The sequence below is a fragment of the Gossypium hirsutum genome, chromosome D04 (assembly GCF_007990345.1).
Source record: "Gossypium hirsutum isolate 1008001.06 chromosome D04, Gossypium_hirsutum_v2.1, whole genome shotgun sequence".
Classification (NCBI taxonomy): domain Eukaryota; kingdom Viridiplantae; phylum Streptophyta; class Magnoliopsida; order Malvales; family Malvaceae; genus Gossypium; species Gossypium hirsutum.
The window spans coordinates 44441834-44461101 of NC_053440.1; the positions used below are offsets into that span (position 1 = coordinate 44441834).

General features: G+C 36.2%; 2 protein-coding genes across 4 annotated transcripts; one reads left to right on the top strand and one right to left on the bottom strand.

Annotated features, from left to right (window-relative positions):
- The first annotated feature begins 4480 nt into the window (after positions 1-4480).
- LOC107899297 (probable ADP-ribosylation factor GTPase-activating protein AGD6) lies at positions 4481-7691 on the top strand. Of its 3 annotated transcripts, none has more exons than XM_016824971.2 (4): positions 4481-5538; positions 5639-5728; positions 6147-6648; positions 6751-7150. In XM_016824971.2, exons 1-3 carry the CDS (start codon positions 4741-4743, stop codon positions 6645-6647), a joined length of 1389 nt encoding a protein of 462 aa, XP_016680460.1. In that variant the 5' UTR covers positions 4481-4740; the 3' UTR covers position 6648; positions 6751-7150. The 3 variants fall into 3 exon arrangements, with proteins under 3 accessions (XP_016680460.1, XP_016680462.1, XP_016680461.1); XM_016824973.2 differs by lacking the exon at positions 6751-7150 and adding an exon at positions 7363-7691 and having other exon boundaries at positions 4517-5538; XM_016824972.2 differs by having other exon boundaries at positions 4517-5538; positions 6755-7150.
- A 5922-nt stretch (positions 7692-13613) lies between these two features.
- On the bottom strand, positions 13614-13922 carry LOC107898175 (uncharacterized). The gene has a single exon (XM_016823714.1). It carries the CDS (start codon positions 13920-13922, stop codon positions 13614-13616), a length of 309 nt encoding a protein of 102 aa, XP_016679203.1.
- Positions 13923-19268: the final 5346 nt, after the last annotated feature.

A 19268-nucleotide genomic window follows, 5' to 3' on the forward strand; every position in this document is an offset into this window, starting at 1 on the left:
TCTACACAACTATCTCCTTCGACGAATACGGAATGAGAATACATGTTGCAAGTTCCGTATTCTAATGCAGTGGGTAGCTTGATGTATGCAATGGTGTGTACAAGACCCGACATTTCACAGGCAGTTAGTATAGTGAGCAGGTATATGCATAATCCTGGAAAAGGACATTGGCAAGCTGTGAAATGGATTCTACGGTATATTCAGAAAACCGTGGATGTTGGATTACTGTTCAAGCAGGATAATACACTTGGTAAAGGTGTTATTGGGTACGTTGATTCTGACTATGCCGGTGATTTGGACAAGCGAAGATCAACCACCGGTTATGTGTTTACACTTGCTGGAGGACCAATAAGTTGGAAGTCTACACTACAGTCTACAGTTGCATTGTCAACCACAGAAGCCAAGTACATGGCTGTAACAGAGGCTGTAAAGGAGGCTATTTGGTTACAAGGTATGGCTAAAACCTTGGGGTTGGTTCAGGAGCATATTAACGTGTATTGTGATAGTCAAAGTGCTATTCATTTAGCAAAGAATCAAGTCTATCATGCACGTACAAAACATATCGACGTACGATTCCATTTTGTACGGGAAATTATTGAAGAGGGGAAAATTTGTTTTCAGAAGATCAAGACTGCAAATAATCCCACAGATATGATGACCAAGGTGGTAACAGCAACCAAGTTCGAACATTGTTTGAACTTGATTAATATCCTGCAAGTTTAACAGTTGAAGAAGGCACTATCAAGTATTGTTGTCAAAGGCAGAAAGAATTGTGTGAAGATAAGATTATCCTAATCAAATCTTCAAGGTGGAGATTATTGGAACCCACCCATTGTTTGAAAAGTCAAAAAGGGTGGGCACCGAAAGTAGAAAGTAAAATTGGTTGGCAAGTTGGGTTAAAAGTTGGCATGGGATAATTGCAATTTTGGTCCCTAATTGTATAGGGACATTGCAAGTTGATCCTTGAACCTCAACTATAAATAGGCCTAACCATTTCTTACTTTCTTCATCCCACAGTTGCCATTCTCTACTTAAGGCAATTGTTCTCTCTCCCTATTTGTAAACTTTCACTTGTATTTTTGGAGTGAAATATATTTGGTAGTGCCCGAGGACGTAGGCAAAATTTGCTGAACCTCGTTAAAATTCTAGTATTCTTTATTTTTGTTCTGCATATTTTGCAAGTGTCATTGTAGTGATTTATTGTGCTATTAAATTACGATAGAGGGATATTCTGGCTAGGAAAGATCTGGTATGTAAGCGATCCTCGTGATCCACCTCTCTTTCCTGGGAATTGAACTTAGTGTGATTTTTCAGTACAATAATTTTACTCTTTCACACGCTTCCGCGCAACACGGACGAATCTTCGGGCTCATTATTATTCACTTAACTATCATGGATTATAGTTGGAGGTTTTAACTATACACCATTGAATTATGTTTACATCTTCATTCAATCCACTAAACACCAGAATGAATCGATGGGTTTGGAACCACACCAACACAAGAAAAGGAAACATTGGTTACTGATGTTAATGCCCGCCATTCATTCCCACCAAGTAAACAATATATGATTTCTTAATTACTTGTACTTATTTAGGAAATAATTCGAAAAAAAAATTAAAGTTTATTTTTAATAATTTTTTGCGGTTTGGACTTTCACACTGTACAACTTCACTATTTTGGTCATAATTTGAGTTAAAGAAGTCCGTTTTGGGCCTATAATATATCGATTCAAAGGGAATTGAAAAATCTAGCTAAAGTTATTTCACAAAGAGATTGGTTGTCAGCAGTTGAGTCAGCAGCTAGAACTAATTTATTAAAGATATTGAAGTTATCATTGCATCGATGATCGAACTATGAATTAAACGAAGCTTTTTCCCATATTATTGATTTTCTTTTGTTTTATTTTACAATCTCTTCTTATTTTTAATTTTAGGCCCTTATTTTTATTTTTATTTTATTTATTTAATAAAGAAATAAAATTATAACCGGTCTCTATAGACAACCTTATTTGCCGTTTACTATTAATCTTATATTTTTAAGTAGGTCTTTATTTTTGTAAGTCTTTGCAACTTAACCATCTACCATGAAAAGACAAAAGGCAAGTATCAATCATCAGTATTATTTTTGAATTTTCATATTTTGAAACTCCTAGTCAACATGACAAATAGGATAGTAGATATGCCAATAATTGAACAATTGGTTTATTCCGAAACTAATCATATGCTCAGGGATATGAATGTTGATAATGAAGGGTTGGAAGAAGAAACCGAGGAACATGAAGAGCATGATAATTTTGAAAAAGATGAAAATGTTGATAAAAACATGGCTACTTGAAGAGCATGACGATTTACTATCCGTTCTTTAGAAGATGCTGACTTAGAAACTGAGGCCACCCGATTAAAGGCGCCACCTCGAGAGCCAAAAGTACTATTATTCACAAATATTGATAGGGTTGATGATGAAATCCTGAACTTGATTTATGGAAAGGTTTAATTTTCCAAGGTAAGGTAGAATTGAAGAGAGTCGTGCGATTATACTCTATTAAGCGACCTAGGAGTATGAAAAGGTGGGGAAAAATTATTGTCTTTGATGTGTAAAAAGACATCTTGAAAAATGGATGAGAAGCCAAAAATAAATTTTTTAAAGAAAGTTTTTAAAATCAAATAGTTAATCAAACAAGTCAATCGTAGATTTATCAGTTTGACAAGTTTGATTGAACTAATTAAAAATTTTAAAAAAATGGTTCAGTTATTTTTTTTGTTTGGTTCAACTATCTCAATTATCGGATTAATTAATTTAGAACTCCTCTATAAACCAATACCCCAATCAATTCCTAATTCAACTCATCCGATCTGGTTCAAATAACTTAAAAAAAACATCACAAAACATAAATTATTTGATAAATAGGTTTGTTATTATATTATAATATTTAATACTTTCTTTTGGCACAAACATAAGGCTTGTATAAAAAAGAGAGAGAAGAAAACTATATTGTAAATTTAAGCAAATATTTACTTCATGTTTTAAATGAATATATATAGATTAAGATATATGTGATGTAGAATATGTAAAATTGGCATGAAGATAAATCCATTTTTCTTGCTTTTTGCACACTACTTGTTGCCACCATACTCGTTGCTTTATATACTTCATTTCCTTGTGTGAAATCCGAGTTAAATTAGAAAATTAATTATGCTGTACATATAATAAATTTTGCTTGATTAATATTTTATTAATCTTTGCTTGACATAATATTAATATTATTATTCACAATAATATTTTAGTGTTTTACCTATTTAATACAATTATGGCTTGTTTAGCGATAGGGAAAAAGATGTAAGTTGTGGTAATTCTTATTTTTAGGGTTGGAGATGATGGAAATTAAGATTCAGATGCCAATTTCACTTATTGATGCATTTTCTAAATATTTTAATTTCTTTTCGCTTTTCATATTAAAAATAATCAATCAACCATATAAATAAATTATTGAATAGTAATTCATTGATAAAATCAAAATATAATAAAAATTAATTTATTATAATTTTATGAAAATTTGAGGCTAAAAATGTTAAAATAAGTGATTTTATAAAAACAAAAAATTTTATAACAAAGACAATATAATAAATTTATTTTTGAGTAATCTTACAATCCATCAACTAAATATTTAAATCCCCCGTTCCAATCAAACTAAACAATATAATCTTATATTCCAACTATAATTTTATATTTTCCTAGTTCTATTACGAATCAAACCAAATAAATTCTGTAAGTTGTTTATTTTTATATTCACAAATTGATTTGAATTTACATGTAATGCTCGAAGAATTTTTTTTAAAATAAATCTATTTATATATTAATTATATTATTTTAAATAATATATTTTAAAAATTGGTGCATATCTTAAATAGGGATAAATCTTAAATTTATACATGAACTTTGATTTAATGTGCAATTCTATATATGAACTTTAATTTGGTGTAATTATATACGTGAAACTCTAATTATTGTTCAAATATATATTTTAAATTTTAATTTTAATTTAATCATACACATTTAAAGAAATAAATACATCACTTTTTTTTATATTGGATAAATATAATTATTTATGTATGCAATATATAAACATAAAAGATATTATATTAATAATTGTGTTAATAATTTACAAAAAATTGGATCAAATCAAAATTTCATGAATAAAATTATACAAAATCAAAATTCATGTATACAATTACACATTAAACCATAATTCATGTATAGAGATTTATCCCAAAATATATTTACCTATTACAAATAAAATAAATAAATTAAACAATAAGATTTAAAATATTTCTAAAAATTCATAGAAAATATAATACATAAAATATGAATAAATAATTATGATAAATTTAATTTTACATTGTATTATTTATTTTTAACTAATTAAAATATTTTGGGATTAATTATAGTTTTTAAATAATAACCCAAAAAAAAAATCGCGTATTTCAACAACAAAGAGGACACCACACCACCAGTCAATCTCAACCTTTCCCCCCTAAAATATGTTTTAACGGTGTCGCTGATGTCCTTCCTCCCCAATAAATTTTAGCCTCCCATTATTATTTTTTGTTATTTTTTTTCTCATTTTTTTTCTCTTTTTAGACCATTTTCCTAGATTTTGTTTTATAGACCCATTTCTCTGAATTCTTTTTCGATCTAATTCTTTTTTTTTCACCGAATCCGATTTAGATCGGATTCAAAAATGGCGGCAACGAGACGGTTACGCGACCTCCAATCGCAGCCAGGTAACAGAACTTGCGTCGATTGCAACCAAAAGAATCCCCAATGGGCTTCGGTTTCCTACGGTATTTTCATGTGCTTAGAATGTTCCGGGAAACACCGTGGCTTAGGTGTCCACATTTCATTCGTCCGATCCGTTACCATGGATTCATGGTCCGAGATACAAATCAAGAAAATGGAATCGGGCGGTAACGAGGATCTCAATGCTTTTTTGGCTCAATACGGGATTCCGAAAGAAACGGATATCGTTACCAAATATAATTCTAATGCTGCCAGTATTTATCGCGATCGTATCCAAGCCCTAGCTGAGGGCCGCCCATGGCGGGATCCACCTGTTCTGAACGAGACTCTCAACGGAGGTTCTGGTAGTAGAAAGCCTCCGTTGAGCGGTGGAGGTAGCAGGGGCAGTAATTATGCAAATAATAATGAAGGGTGGGATAGTTGGGATAATGACGATTCTTTTAGATCTTCGAATGATATGAGGAGGAACCAATCGGCGACTGATTTTAGAGGAGGGAATAAACATGGAGGTGCTCCGATGAGGTCGAGGTCCACGGAGGATATATACACGAAATCCGATTTGGAGGCTTCGGCGGCTAACAAGGAGAGCTTTTTTGCGAGGAAGATGGCAGAGAATGAATCTAGGCCTGAAGGGCTACCACCTTCTCAAGGAGGGAAATATGTTGGGTTTGGATCGAGTCCTATGCCTACCCAGAGGAATGATGATTCTCAGGGGGATGTGCTCTCCGTTGTATCTCAGGTTAAAAAATTATTTCTTTATAATTTTTTATGAAATTGGTGATTTCTTTTTATGATAATAGATACTTATTTGTTATTCGTTGAATTTGTCTTTGGTGCAGGGGATTGGGATGTTATCATCAGTAGCTGCATCCGCAGCCCAATCTGCTGCAAGTGTTGTCCAAGCAGGAACGAAGGAGTTCACCTCCAAGGTATTTTTTTTATTATATTTTTGTCTTTTTGAATTTGGATTTTGAGTTCTATTACGACGGTTTTTCAAGTTGACATTTTATATTTACTTATGACATATTCTCTGCTGTTGAATCTGTATTATCTATGTTCGCATGCGAATCTTCCAAACTCCAAACGAAATAGGAAAATAACTTTCACTCCATTTAACCTACTTTTCAGTTGATTACTTAGCTACTAGTTTTCGTTTCTTTTTTTTTTCTGTGCCCTTTTAAATGTTCAAAAACATGCTGCTGTTTTTTTGGCATTTCATTTGGCTAAGCTGCTGATGTTATAGTATAACATGATGGATTTGTTTCCTCGTATTTCTATTTATAAAAATATGGTATGGGGATTTGGAGTTACATATGCTGGGGCATGATGCACCTATTCTTTTTGCAGGTTAAAGAGGGTGGCTATGATACCAAGGTTAACGAAACTGTCAGCGTTGTCACTGCAAAGACAACTGAGATTGGCCATAGAACATGGGGGATCGTGAAAGGAGTCATGGCATTAGCTTCACAAAAGGTCGAGGAGTACGCAAAAGATGGCATGAACTGGAAAAATGATAACTGGCCGCAAAATGAAAGTGAGAAGAATGGACATCATCAGGGCTCTAACCAGGGGAATAAAGGATGGAATTCTACTTCTGGAGGACAATCCTCCTCTGGTGGGAATTCTAACTCTCGTACCTCAAGTTCTTGGGATGACTGGGACACCAAAGACAACAGGAAGGAAGGTACTACAGAGGTGACTACTTCTCATAGCAATGATGCTTGGGCTGGTTGGGACGAAGCCAAGGATGATGGATATGATAATTTCTATAATGGCACATCTAATAAAAGAGCTGTTGGTGACAATGGAAAATCAGATGTCACATGGTCGGGTGGAGGCTTTCTTTAAGGTTAATTTCTCATATATATCCTCATTCGCATTTCCTATATAGTATTAGATTATTAGTTTCTATATGCGTTCTAATACATAAATGAAATTGTTTGGTGTGTAGTCAGGTTGAACTTGAATTATGTTATAGTTATATTAATTACCAACAAAGGGTCACAAGCGCACAATTGATTTTTATTCGGACAATGCATACGGGGTTTGGATATAACTTAATAGAGCTGCTAAGAAAATTGTTGGTGAATTAGATCTCCAAATGAAGGGGAATGCTTTTCGTGAAGTTAGTGTATCTTTAGCAACTCTTTTACCTGTTTTTTTTTTCTTCTGTTTTGCTCTTATCTTTCAAAAGATTTTACTAATGTAATTTCTTACGTAATCTTCATGTTTGAAAGTAGTTTATATTTGTAAAGCTGTGGACAGAAAATGCTAAATTTGCCCAAATTGGGAAGAGGATTGGTTGTAAGTAAAAACATTATTTGTGAAATGAAATTCAAAATTGCTTTTGATATGTACCGACTATATATTTATTTTTTCATCCCTTTTGTTATAATTGATTTTTACCAATCTTCAGTAGTTACTGTGATTTTTTTTTTCGGGGGGGGGGGTGGGGTATTATTCATGTTTTTAAACTTTTAAGACATTGTTCTATGATAAATATTATGATCTAAGTTGCTATGATTTCCTTTATTAAAAATGGCTTTCATCTTTGCCATTGTAGCCTACGCCATATGTGCTCTTAAGCTAAGACATAGTTGCATGCTACAAGCCAGAACTCGGTTCCTTGGAATACCTGAGCCATCCTGTTGGCAACATGGCTTTTCGTTTAGCATTCATTTGCATTTGAGGCAAATAGTCCATCTCAACAGGAGGTGCCATTAAGAACGGGTGATTTTAATACCAATACTAGATTTGTGAGATCGTAATGTTATTTATATACCCGTACATAAAAGGAACGTGTTTGTTTGGACCTTTAGTTTACACGTGGCCACCTTTCTCTTTTGTTTTCTTTTTACATTATAAAGAAAAATGGTAAAATTTAAATCCTAATCCCTATGTTTACCCTCAGCTACATGTGGGTCACCTTTTTCTCCCTCTCTCTCTTTTTTTTTTTGCATCATATAAAAAATGGAAAAATTTTAATTTTGGTCCCTATGTTAAGATCAAATTTAATATTATATAACAATGAGCAAATTTCAATTTTGATCTATGTGCTACACTCAAATTTAAGATTTAATCTATATACTTTTAACTTTTTTATATAATTTGTGTCGAAACCACTTTTTTTGAAAAAAAACAAACTTTTAGTTGTCGACTTAAAAACGCCAATTTGGAGTCGCCACCGACAAGTGGTGTGACCGGATCACCTTGAAAACGATTTTAGGTCTACGAATTTTGAGAAAACAGGTTCGGGAGTCGGTTACGCATGAGGAAGGGTTAACACCCTCGTAGCCCAAAATTGGTACCGAATTGATTGTTTAATGTCTTAGTATCGAGAATTTAAAAAGATTTTAAAATACGATCCTTCCCTTTTTTGTTAATGTTAATTTTATAGAAGATGCTCGGATAAATCGAGGCGAATGCTGAAGACCTTCTCGTCTCAGAGTAATAAAATGTCACGCCCAATACATTAGGACGCGGCATTTTTAGTCTTCGAGAATAAGCTTGTCTTTTGATTTTCAAAACCCTTGCTGTGAAGTTAAAAAGGATATTCAATTGCTTTAAGTCAAATAAAAAAATTTGAAGCCCAATACGTTAGGGCACAATTTCTCAAAATTCCTAGCATTGAATATGGCCCTTATTATTTTTTAAATCTCATTTCGAGAAAACGACATGTCACATCCAATACATTAGGATACGACGTATCGAATTCCCGAGAATGAGTTTTTATTTATGTGTTTTGATTAAAGAAAATTTTCGATTATTTAGATTCGACGATAAAAATTGGAACCCAATACATTAGGGCTCAATTCTCTCGAGGATTCCAAATTTCGAGTATTGCGTTATTTTGAAAATCTTTGTACAAAATAGTTTTAGTGCTTTAATGAAACCAAGTACTCAAGATTAGAAAGCGATGGGATGTTAATGTACAACACGGAGCGATAATTAATAAACTAAAATATATACTAATAATCATCAATAACCAACAAATACTAATGAATAACATAATACATATGAGGGAAATAATATCTAACACACATCGTACAAATACCAATATTAACATGCAACAACTAAATGGGTTAATCGTCGATTTTAGACGAAGAGCTAAGCGAAATGACACAATTAAAGTGTAACAAGTTTTCAAAAAAAGTAAAATGAATGTAGAAGTATATCAAAAGATTAGAAATGAATGCTATAGGAAATAATAATGTATAAATGAATTTTCAAATAAATATTACATGAAAAGAAACTCAAAGTATATATACGTATGCTAATTTAAATAAACAATACATACAAAACGGAAAGAAGATTTTATAATGATATATGTATAGTAAATTTAGATAATAGCAATTTAAAAATAATAATATGTTATATTTTATAATTCTAATGATAAACTTTAAAACAATATTTAAGCTTAAATATTAAAATAATGCTAGATTTAAATTAAACATACACATATATACATTTAAAACAGAATAATAATTTTTAAACAAAATGAAAATCAAGAGCATCAAATCAAACAAGTATGGATTAAATTAAAATAAGAATAAAAGAAAACAAAGGAGGGGGGTGGCCAAATGTAGCACGCGGATGACTCAGGGGACCAAATGGAAAATAATCCCTTCCCTCCAAAACGCGGCGTACAACCTAGGCCAAAATGAAACAAAACCAAAATCAAGTGTGAAATTCATAAATAAAGAAAAAGAACTAATATGAACACGCCACGAAGGAGGGGGATCGGATGCGCAAATAACCCTACCAAGGCCACAGCGTACGGATCTTAGCCTCTTCTGGGTCGGGTCATCGGGTCGGTGCCAATACGGCACTGTTTTAGAGCCATTGAAACAGGCCCTAAACGGTGCCGTTCCTTATGTCCCGTACAAACCAAGTCCAAACCCTAAAATTCCTAATATTTAGATCATTCTTTTAAACCATCAGAAAAAAACTAGGTCCTCTCGTTGTCCTTCGCCGCCTTCAAACCCAAAACCTCATCAGACTCCGATTTGGGCGGAGCAAACGAGGCTTCAGCGGCGTCTACACGAAGGTAAGAACCTCTCCTCTTTTATTTTAGAACTATCAACAACAGTAAACGAACAGAAAAGAGAAAAAAAAGAATCACCTTTTGCAAATTTTTTTGATTGCTTTTGCTCTACTTTTTTTGTATTTCCGCTTCGTCTACCTTTACAAAGGCTCCGACTTTTGTTTTATATGCCGGAAAAAAAGTAAAACAAAAATCAAAAATAAAAAAAATACATTTTTTTTTGTTTTCTGTTGCATTGTTTGCGTCCCATTTGTAGGTGTATAAGGGCAGAAGTCGACGTGGAGGTACGGAGGCGAAGGCGTGCGCGTACGAGGGCTCGTCACGTGCGGAGGGAGAGTGAAGGGACGTCACTAATGCGGCGTTGAAAACCCTTGCTGTTAGGGTTTCCATGTGTCGTTTTGTGTTTTGGGCTGATTTGGGTTGGGCATTGGGCTGGTGTTTGGGTTTAGTGACTATTTGGGCCTTATTGGGTCGATTGGCTATTGTAAATGGACTGCTATTGGACTGTTGTTAATTGGACTTTTAATTTTAAAATTCTATTGGTTTTATTTATTTTATTTTTAGTTTTTTTGTGCTTTTGGGCCCGGGCAAATTGAGCCTATTATAACTGCCCCACTTTGCTCGTTGTCGTGTAACGGGAATGAAGTAAAGACTTAAAAAAGGCCAAATTTGTCCGGTCGTACTAGACTTTGGCGCTCTTCTTCTTCACGTAGCCCCATTCCAACCTACTGCATCTTCAGAGGTATAGGAATTGGTGCTTCGATCCACTCCACTACAACGTCAGGGAGATAGGATTTGTAACTTGTAGTTTTTCAAAGAACGAAATTCGCTATACTTGGTCTGCTCCACTGCAACTTCAGGGAGATAATACTTGTAGCTTCAACTTGTTCTGCTGAAGCTTTAAATATAATTCTGATGTGATCTACTCTTCTGCAACTTCAGAGGGATGAGATCCATCATTTTGATCCGCTCCACTGCAACTTCAGGGAGATAGGATCTATTGCTTTAATCCGTTCCACTACAACTTCAGGGAGATAGGATTATCGGCTTTAATCTACCCCACTGCAACCTCAGGGAAATAAGATTTGTCATCCTCGATTTGTCCCACTGCAACTTCAGGGGGATAAGACCTGCTTACTCAGTCTGCTTCGTTGCAACCTCAGGGAAATAAGATTTGATGCGATCCACTCTACTGCAACTTCAAAGAGATAAGATCTACTACTTTAATCCGCTCCACTACAACTTCAGGGAGATAGGATTATCGGCTTCAATCTGCTCCACTGCAACCTCAGGGAGATGAGATTCGCCATCTTCGATCTGTCCCACTGTAACTTCGGGGAGATAAGACCTGCTTACTCATTGATTTGTTCTTTAAGGAACATAAACTTTTGATAAACTTAATTATGCCTAAGGATTAGGATGGTATGATCTAAATGAATCAAATGCTCCTAACTAGACATGTGAATGTTGTTTGCATGAATGCAAGATGCTGCTGTATTACTCAAAATCTATTAAGGCTTTTGTGACGACCGTGCTTTAACACCTTCCTTTCTGGCTGGTGCCTTCAATGGAACACTTAATTAAATTGCCCCCACTGTAAACTTCCAAGTTTAATCCACCGGGATGCAAACGTTGTATCTTCATTCTCAAGATGTGACTAAAAAATGAGGAGATCTGGCTTTTCAACCCTTTCCCATCGCAATTTGAAGGATACCAAACGTAATTCTTTGGTTTTTATACCATTCTTAAAGTGCCACATCAAATATTTGTGTGCGAAGAAATCACGATTATTGCTGACATCTTGTTCAATTTATGTTTTCTGAATAAAATCCAAAAGGGATTGTTTTAATTCAGACTTCCCTTTTTTAGATTTCTGACCTTTAATCCTGGTTCGTTCTAAACAATAGTCATGTTTCAGGTTATTGCATTATTTAGAGACTTTTCAGAGTAATATGCAAACCTTCTTTTGTAAAAATTTTTATTAGTCTATTAATCATTATTCCAATGGAACAGGTTTGCTGAAAGATCATAACAATGGATAAAAGTTGGTTCTGAGCATAGCTCGCAAGAGATAAAATATCGAAGATAGCAAAAGAAGAATAACAAAGAAGTTGATTGAGAATATGTATCTTAGCAAAAAGAAAAAAGGTATTTTCAAGAATACACATAAAAATAAAATAAGAACTAGGTGCCCCAGTTATCGCAGCTTGAATTTTTCTGTACAAACTTTTTGAAGACCATTCTAAGTTTGACATGTGTTTAGGAGATCAGTAGTATTTTGTCAATGCTCCAAGATGTCGCATACCCTTTCTTATAGATTCAGGTATAGCAAGATCATCATATGTCCCAAAAATTTAGCTGTACCGATCACCTCATGCCCCATTTCGATCAATATTTGAGCTGCCCTTTTCGAGTTTTCGACTCAAATCCCCTTAGGTCTCAAGGCGCCCTTTGCGGGTTTTCACCTTGGCCTCTCCAAATCCCTTTTTTTTAGGAAGCAAAGCGCCCTTTGCGGGTTTTCACTTTGGTTCCCTTTTCTTTTAAGTGAAGTATTTCTTGACGGAATCTGCGTTTACGGGGTTTGGAAAACTTTTACCATCCATCTCACTTAGGATCAAAGCTCCACCAGAGAAGGCCTTCTTTACAACATAAGGACCTTCCCAATTTGGCATCCATTTTCCCCTAAAGTCTTTTTGCATAGGAAGAATCTTTTTTAGCACCAAGTCTCATTCACGAAATTCTCTGAGGCGAACCTTTCTATTATAGGCTCGCATCATTCGTTTCTGGTACATTTGCCCATGGTGAATGGCTCTTAACCTCTTTTCTTCTATTAGGTTCAACTGGTCATATCGAGATTGGACCCATTCAGCTTCATCCAACTGGAGTTCAGATAACACCCGTAGAGAAGGGATCTCAACTTCAATGGGTAATACTGCATCCATTCCATAAACTAGAGAAAAAGGTGTTGCCCCAGTAGAAGTTCTAACAGATGTTCGATAGGCAAGGAGAGTAAATGATAACTTTTCATGCCAATACTTGTAAGTTTCAGTCATTTTCCCCACAATTCTTTTAATGTTCTTATTGGCCGCCTCCACTGCACCATTCATTTTTGGATGATACGGTGACGAGTTATGATTTTTTATTTTAAATTGGCTACAAACCACCGCTATTGTGTTGTTGTTCAAATTCAACGCATTATCGGATATGATTCTCTCAGGTATTCCATATCGACAAATGATCTCTTTTTTCAAGAACTTGCTAACTGCCGACTTCGTGACATTTGTGTATGAAGCAGCTTTTACCCATTTGGTAAAGTAATCAATGACTACGAAGATGAAACGATGCCCATTAGAAGCCTTTGGTGATATCGGCCCAATGACTTCCATTCCCCACATGGAAAACGACCATGGAAAGGTCATGACGTGAAGTGGTGAAGGGGGTGCATGCATCTTGTCTCCATAAATCTGACATTTATGGCATTTCCTGGCATAATTATTACAATCCCCTTCCATAGTGGACCAATAGTATCCAAATCTCATGATTTGTCTGGCCTTGGTGCAACCATTGGCGTGCGTCCCACAGATACCCTCATGAACTTCCTCCAAAATTTTCTTGGCTTCCACGCATCTTAACAGTACTTGATCTTTCCCTCTTTTGTATAGCACTTCCCCATCTAAGACATATTCAATGGCTATTCTTCTTAGAGTTCTCTTGTCGTTCTCTGTTGCTTGCCTGGGGTACTCTCGATTCTTCACATACTGTAGGATACTCTAATACCAAAGATGATCATCTTTTCCCTCCTCCTCAATACTGTAGCAATGAGCTGGAGTTTCATAGATACTCATCTGAATAGGCCTCATTACCTCAAATCTTTTCACATGAATCAACGAAGCCAGAGTAGCCAATGCATCAGCCATTTGGTTTTCCTCCCGTGGGAGATAACAGAAGGTGATATCGTTAAACTCATCAACCAATTCAAGGACCAGCTTTCTATAACTGATTGACTTAAGGTCTCTAGTTTCCCATTCCCCTTTGAGTTGGTATATTACCAATGCGAAATCTCCATACACTTTTAGCATTTTGATGTTCCGTTCAATGGTTGCATGAATGCCCATAATACATGCTTCATATTCTGCCATATTATTTGTGCAATCAAAGTCCAACTTGCTAGCCACAGGGTAATGATCTCCACTCGGGGATACCAAGACTGCCCCAATTCTATTACCCATAGCATTCGAAGCTCAATCGAAATTTAACCTCCACACGTGATCCCTTTGAGGATTTTCTTCAGTGTTTGCCACATACATCAAATCCTCGTTTGGAAAATCGAAGTTTAAAGGCTCATAGTCCTTCAAGGCTCTACTAGCCAGGAAATCAGCTATTGCACTCCCCTTTACGGCCTTCTGACTTACATATACTATGTCAAATTTAGAGAGCAGGATCTGCCATCTAGCCATTCTCCCGTTTAAAGCAGTTGATTCCATCATATATTTTAAAGGATCCAACTTTGAAATCAGCCAAGTCGTATGATACAACATGTACTGCCTTAATCTTCGTGTTGTCCAGATTAAAGCACAACACAATTTCTTAATTGACGAGTATCTCATTTCACAACCAGTGAATTTCTTGCTGAGATAGTATATTGCCCTTTCTTTCTTTCCTGTTTCATCGTGTTGGCCCAATACACATCCCATGGAATTCTCAAACACCGTTAGATACAATATTAATGGCCTATCCGGACTTGGCGGTGATAGTACGTGAGTATTAGCCAAATATTGCTTTATCTTATCAAAAGCCTCCTGACATTCCTCATCTCAATCACCCAGGTTATGCTTCTTCAAAAGACTGAATACTGGATCACATTTCTCAGTCAATTGCGAAATGAATCGATCAATGTAATTCAATCTTCCTAGGAAACTTCGGACTTCTTTCTGAGTGCACGGAGGAGGTAGGTCTCGGATTGCCTTCACTTTGTCTGGGTCAACCTCAATCCCCATTCTACTAACTATGAAGCCTAATAACTTCTCTGATCTGGCTCCAAACATGTATTTTGCTGGGTTAATCTTGAGCTGAAATTTCCTCAATCTCAAAAATAATCTTTTTAAGACTTGAACATGCTCTTCTTCAGTTCTAGACTTTGCAATCATATCATCAACATAGACTTCGACCTCCTTATGCATCATGTCATAAAACAAAGTCACCATAGCTCTTTGATACGTTGCCCCCGCATTCTTTAATCCGAAGGGCATTACTTTGTAACAAAATGTTCCCTATAAGGTAATGAATGTTGTTTTCCCCATATTTTCGGGGTGCATCTTTATTTGATTGTATCCCAAAAAGCCATCCATGAAAGAAAATAATGAGTAGCCTGCCGTATTACCTACCAAAGTATCAATATGAGGCAACGAAAAATTTTATTTTAGACTAGCTTTGTTCAAGTCCCTGTAGTCCACGCACATTCGTACCTTTCCATCTTTCTTGGGAATAGGGACGATGTTTGCTACCCAATCTGAATATTTGATCTATTGTAAGAAACTAGCATTGAACTGCCTTTTGACTTTTTCTTTTAATTTTAGCACAACATCAGGTCTCATCCTCCTGAGCTTCTGCTGCACTGGTTTACAATTTTCTTTTATGGGCAGACGATGTACCACAATGCTAGTACTTAGCCCGGGCATATCTTGGTATGACCACGCGAAAACATTTTTAAACTCTCGGAGTAATTTAATGAGGTCTTGTTTTGTTTTTGCGGTGATTTCAGTTCCAATTTTCACCTCCTTTCCTTCCTCTAGGCTCATGATTTCTAATAATTCCTTATAAGGTAGGATCTGCTTATCCTCTTGTTCTACCATTCTCGACAGGTTCGGAGATATACCACAGTCTTCGTCATTTTCAAAGTCATGAGATCTCTCTAAACACATGTCTTGCTCAAAAAGAGGCTCCGTGTTTGAAGTAGCGTCACTCATGTTATTGACATCTGAGGACCTATGAGGGAATATATCAAAGAATATACCAAGAATTTATGAATAATTATTTGTACAATAAGGTTACAACTGAAAGAATTATTTGGAAGACAATCAATCAAATGGAAAATATTTACTTGCATGAAAAGAAAAAGAATAATTGCTCGTAATGAATGTAAAGATGTATTTCATTAGAATAATGATATTCAAGCTCAAGCTTTTTTCACAAAGGATTTCCTATCATTTCCAGGCTAAAATAACAAGAATGTTCTAAGCATTACTCTGAATAAGCCCTAAAGACTACAGGGATTTCTTCCGCAGTCCAATTGTTTAGCTCGCTCCTAGGTTCATAAGGGCAGATCTCAAACAGGGCATTTTTCTCCGTTGTTTCTATAGCGTTGATATGAACATTTTCCAACATTTCTTCAATGCCTTCGCTTCTAGACACTCCTCGCTCTGGGTGAATAAACCCACCCGACACAAAAGATGTAGATCTGTGGGGAAAGGTTAAAGGTTCCCACTTAACTTCATATCCGCTCAAACGTGCCATTCTTCTCTCTTGTCTTTTCTATACTTCTTTCTTCTTTTGCTTCATGTCTGGCTTGTATCCTAAGCCAAAACTATTAAACTTTACCTTCAGCATCGGTGCTTCAATCTTTCCTTGAAGATATTTTCCCAATCCTTTCACGGGTGAAGCTCCTCTTATAATCATCAATCGCAACCCCATCTCTGTGATCCTGGATATTTTCGGTACCAGAATTCTGCTTCCTTCAGCAATAAACATCGCGTTCACAAATTCTAATGACCGAAAAGATCATTCCACTACCTCATCGTCAATTTCTACGTAAGGTGCATCACCAGTTACTGTTGCGATGATATCTTCCTCCGCATTTATTGTTATCAACCGACCCTCTGATACTAAATTCACCTTCTGATGAAGCGATAAAGGTACTGCCTCGGTTGAGTGTATCTATGGTCTTCCCAATAAACAGTTGTAGGAAGGCCTAATATCCATTACCAAGAAGTCCACCTCATAAGTAACTGGGCCAATCCTTAACGGTACCTCAATTCTCCCCATAACCTTTTTTTCCGTTCCATCAAATACCCTTACTATGCTCTGGCACGCTTTCATGTGTGAACTGTCCACCGGTAACTGACTAAAAGTAGATAAAGGTAATATGTTCAGTGCAGATCCGTTATCAACCAAGACCCCCGGGAGTGTGTACCCTTTGCATCGGGTAGTAACATGCAGGGCTTTAGTAGAACCCCTTCCTCCCGATGGTATTTCGTCATCACTGAAGAAGACAAAATTGTCAGCACTTATATTGTTGACCAACCGATCCAGCTTGTTTACTGAAATATCATTAGCCACATAGGTTTTATTTAGTACTTTCAATAGTGCATTTCGATGTACTTCTGAACTTAAGAGCAAAGCTAATATAGAAATACGGTCTGACTGTTTGTGCAGTTGTTCCACAACGTTGTATTTGTTGTGTTCCAAAAACTTCAAAAACTCCTTTGCCTCCTCTTCTTGTATTGGTTCATTAACCAATGGCTCAACTTCCACTGCCTTCTCTTTCCTCTGCTCTTTCTTTCAATTCTCTTCTCTTGACTATTCTGCCTGAGCGTCATATCGCTTCCCATTGCACGTATAAAAACCTATTTCCTGATTTCTCTCTGCTTCTCTTCCCAAGATTGTCACATTGCACCCATAATTTCACGGTACCATTTTGCTATCCTTATATGGGAAATTTGATGGTTTCTGGATTACAATTTTTAGTGTTATCTGAACCCTAGACTCATTGCTCCGAGGGCATGAAATGATGACCACAGGATGATTCATTTTCGGAGTCTTCGTCGCCGACTCTAATGCGCAAATATTTTTTCTACCCTCCACTTCTTCATAAAACCTCATCTCTTTGTTATCCATCATGTTTTGGACCAGAGCCCTGAATCCCTCACATTCTTGAATCTCATGTCCTACTTCACGGTCAAATTCACAATAATTTTCAATCTCATACCTTTCTTCAAAATCTGAAATAACTAGCCCTCTCTTCGCCATCTCTCTCCAAACCCATTTCAACGGAGTTTTTACTTTAGCAATGTCATTCTTGACTTCTTCCCCCTTACTTTCGCTCGTCATATTCACCCCATTATCGGTATGATTAGGTAATAAATTTTCTACGTTAGGTGAGTCGTCAAATTTGACAACACCCATGCTAATGAGTCTCTCAACTACCTTCTTGAAAGCCGTGCAATTCTTTATTGAATGCCCTGTAATTCCCACATGGTAATCACATTGTGCGTTCGTATCATACCATTTGGGATACGGGGGTTGCAAAAGGCTTAAGTAAAAGGGAGAGACAACGTGTGCATTGAACAACTTCTGATACAGCTCCTTGTATGACATCGGAATTGGTGTGAACTGGGGCTTCTCAGTACCTTGTCTTACGCCAGATTCTTGTCTTGCTGAACCTTGTTGACTAGCAACCACCTTTCTTGGCTAGTTCACTGTAACCGACTTGTTGTACGCATTCACGTTGTTTACCTCATTTTCTTTCCTTCTCGAGGCTGGTCTTTTGTTACTCTCTCCTGTTTCTATTTTCCCATTTCTTATGGCATTCTCAATCATTTCGCCATTCATTACTATATCTGAGAAGCTTCTTGTTGCACTTCCCAGCATGTGCGTGATAAATGGGGCCTTTAAGGTATTGATAAAGAGCATCGTAGTTTCCCTTTCTAGGAGCGGTGGTTGGACTTGGATAGCAACTTCCCTCCATCTTTGTGTGTACTGCCTAAAACTCTCACCCGATTTCTTCTCCATATTTTGTAGTATAATTCTATCGGGGGTCATATCTGTTACATAACTGTACTGTTTCATAAATACTTGTGCTAGGTCCGTCCCTCCATGAACCTATTTTGGTACGGCTCAATTGATTGTACCATTTAGACGCTGCCCCTACTAAACTGTCTTGAAAATAGTGGATTAACAGCTGATCGTTATTAACGTAGCCAGTCATTCTTCTACAGAACATGGTGATGTGGGCTTTGGGGCAGCTAGTTCCATTGTATTTTTCAAATTCAGGCATCTTGAATTTGGGAGGAAGTACTAAATCTGGGACTAAGCTTAGATCTTTAGCGTCAATTCCCGAATTACTATAAGCGCTTTCCAAGGTTTTGAATTTTTCCTCCAACCAGCTATACCTATCTTCCCAGTGTTTTGGCAATTCCGCGTTCGCCTTTCCTTCTTCAGTTGTTTCATCAAAATCTGGAATAATAGGATTGATTGGGTTCTCTCCCGGGCTTAAACTCGATCGTCCCTGGAAAATTGTGGGGATTGTGACACCAGTTTGTAATTGTTGCGGCCTAATTGTGACAGACGGTCCTTTTGGGTATATTTCAGTTTGGGTTCGTACATTTGGTGGAGTGAAACCCAGAGGATATAACGGATCCTCACTACCT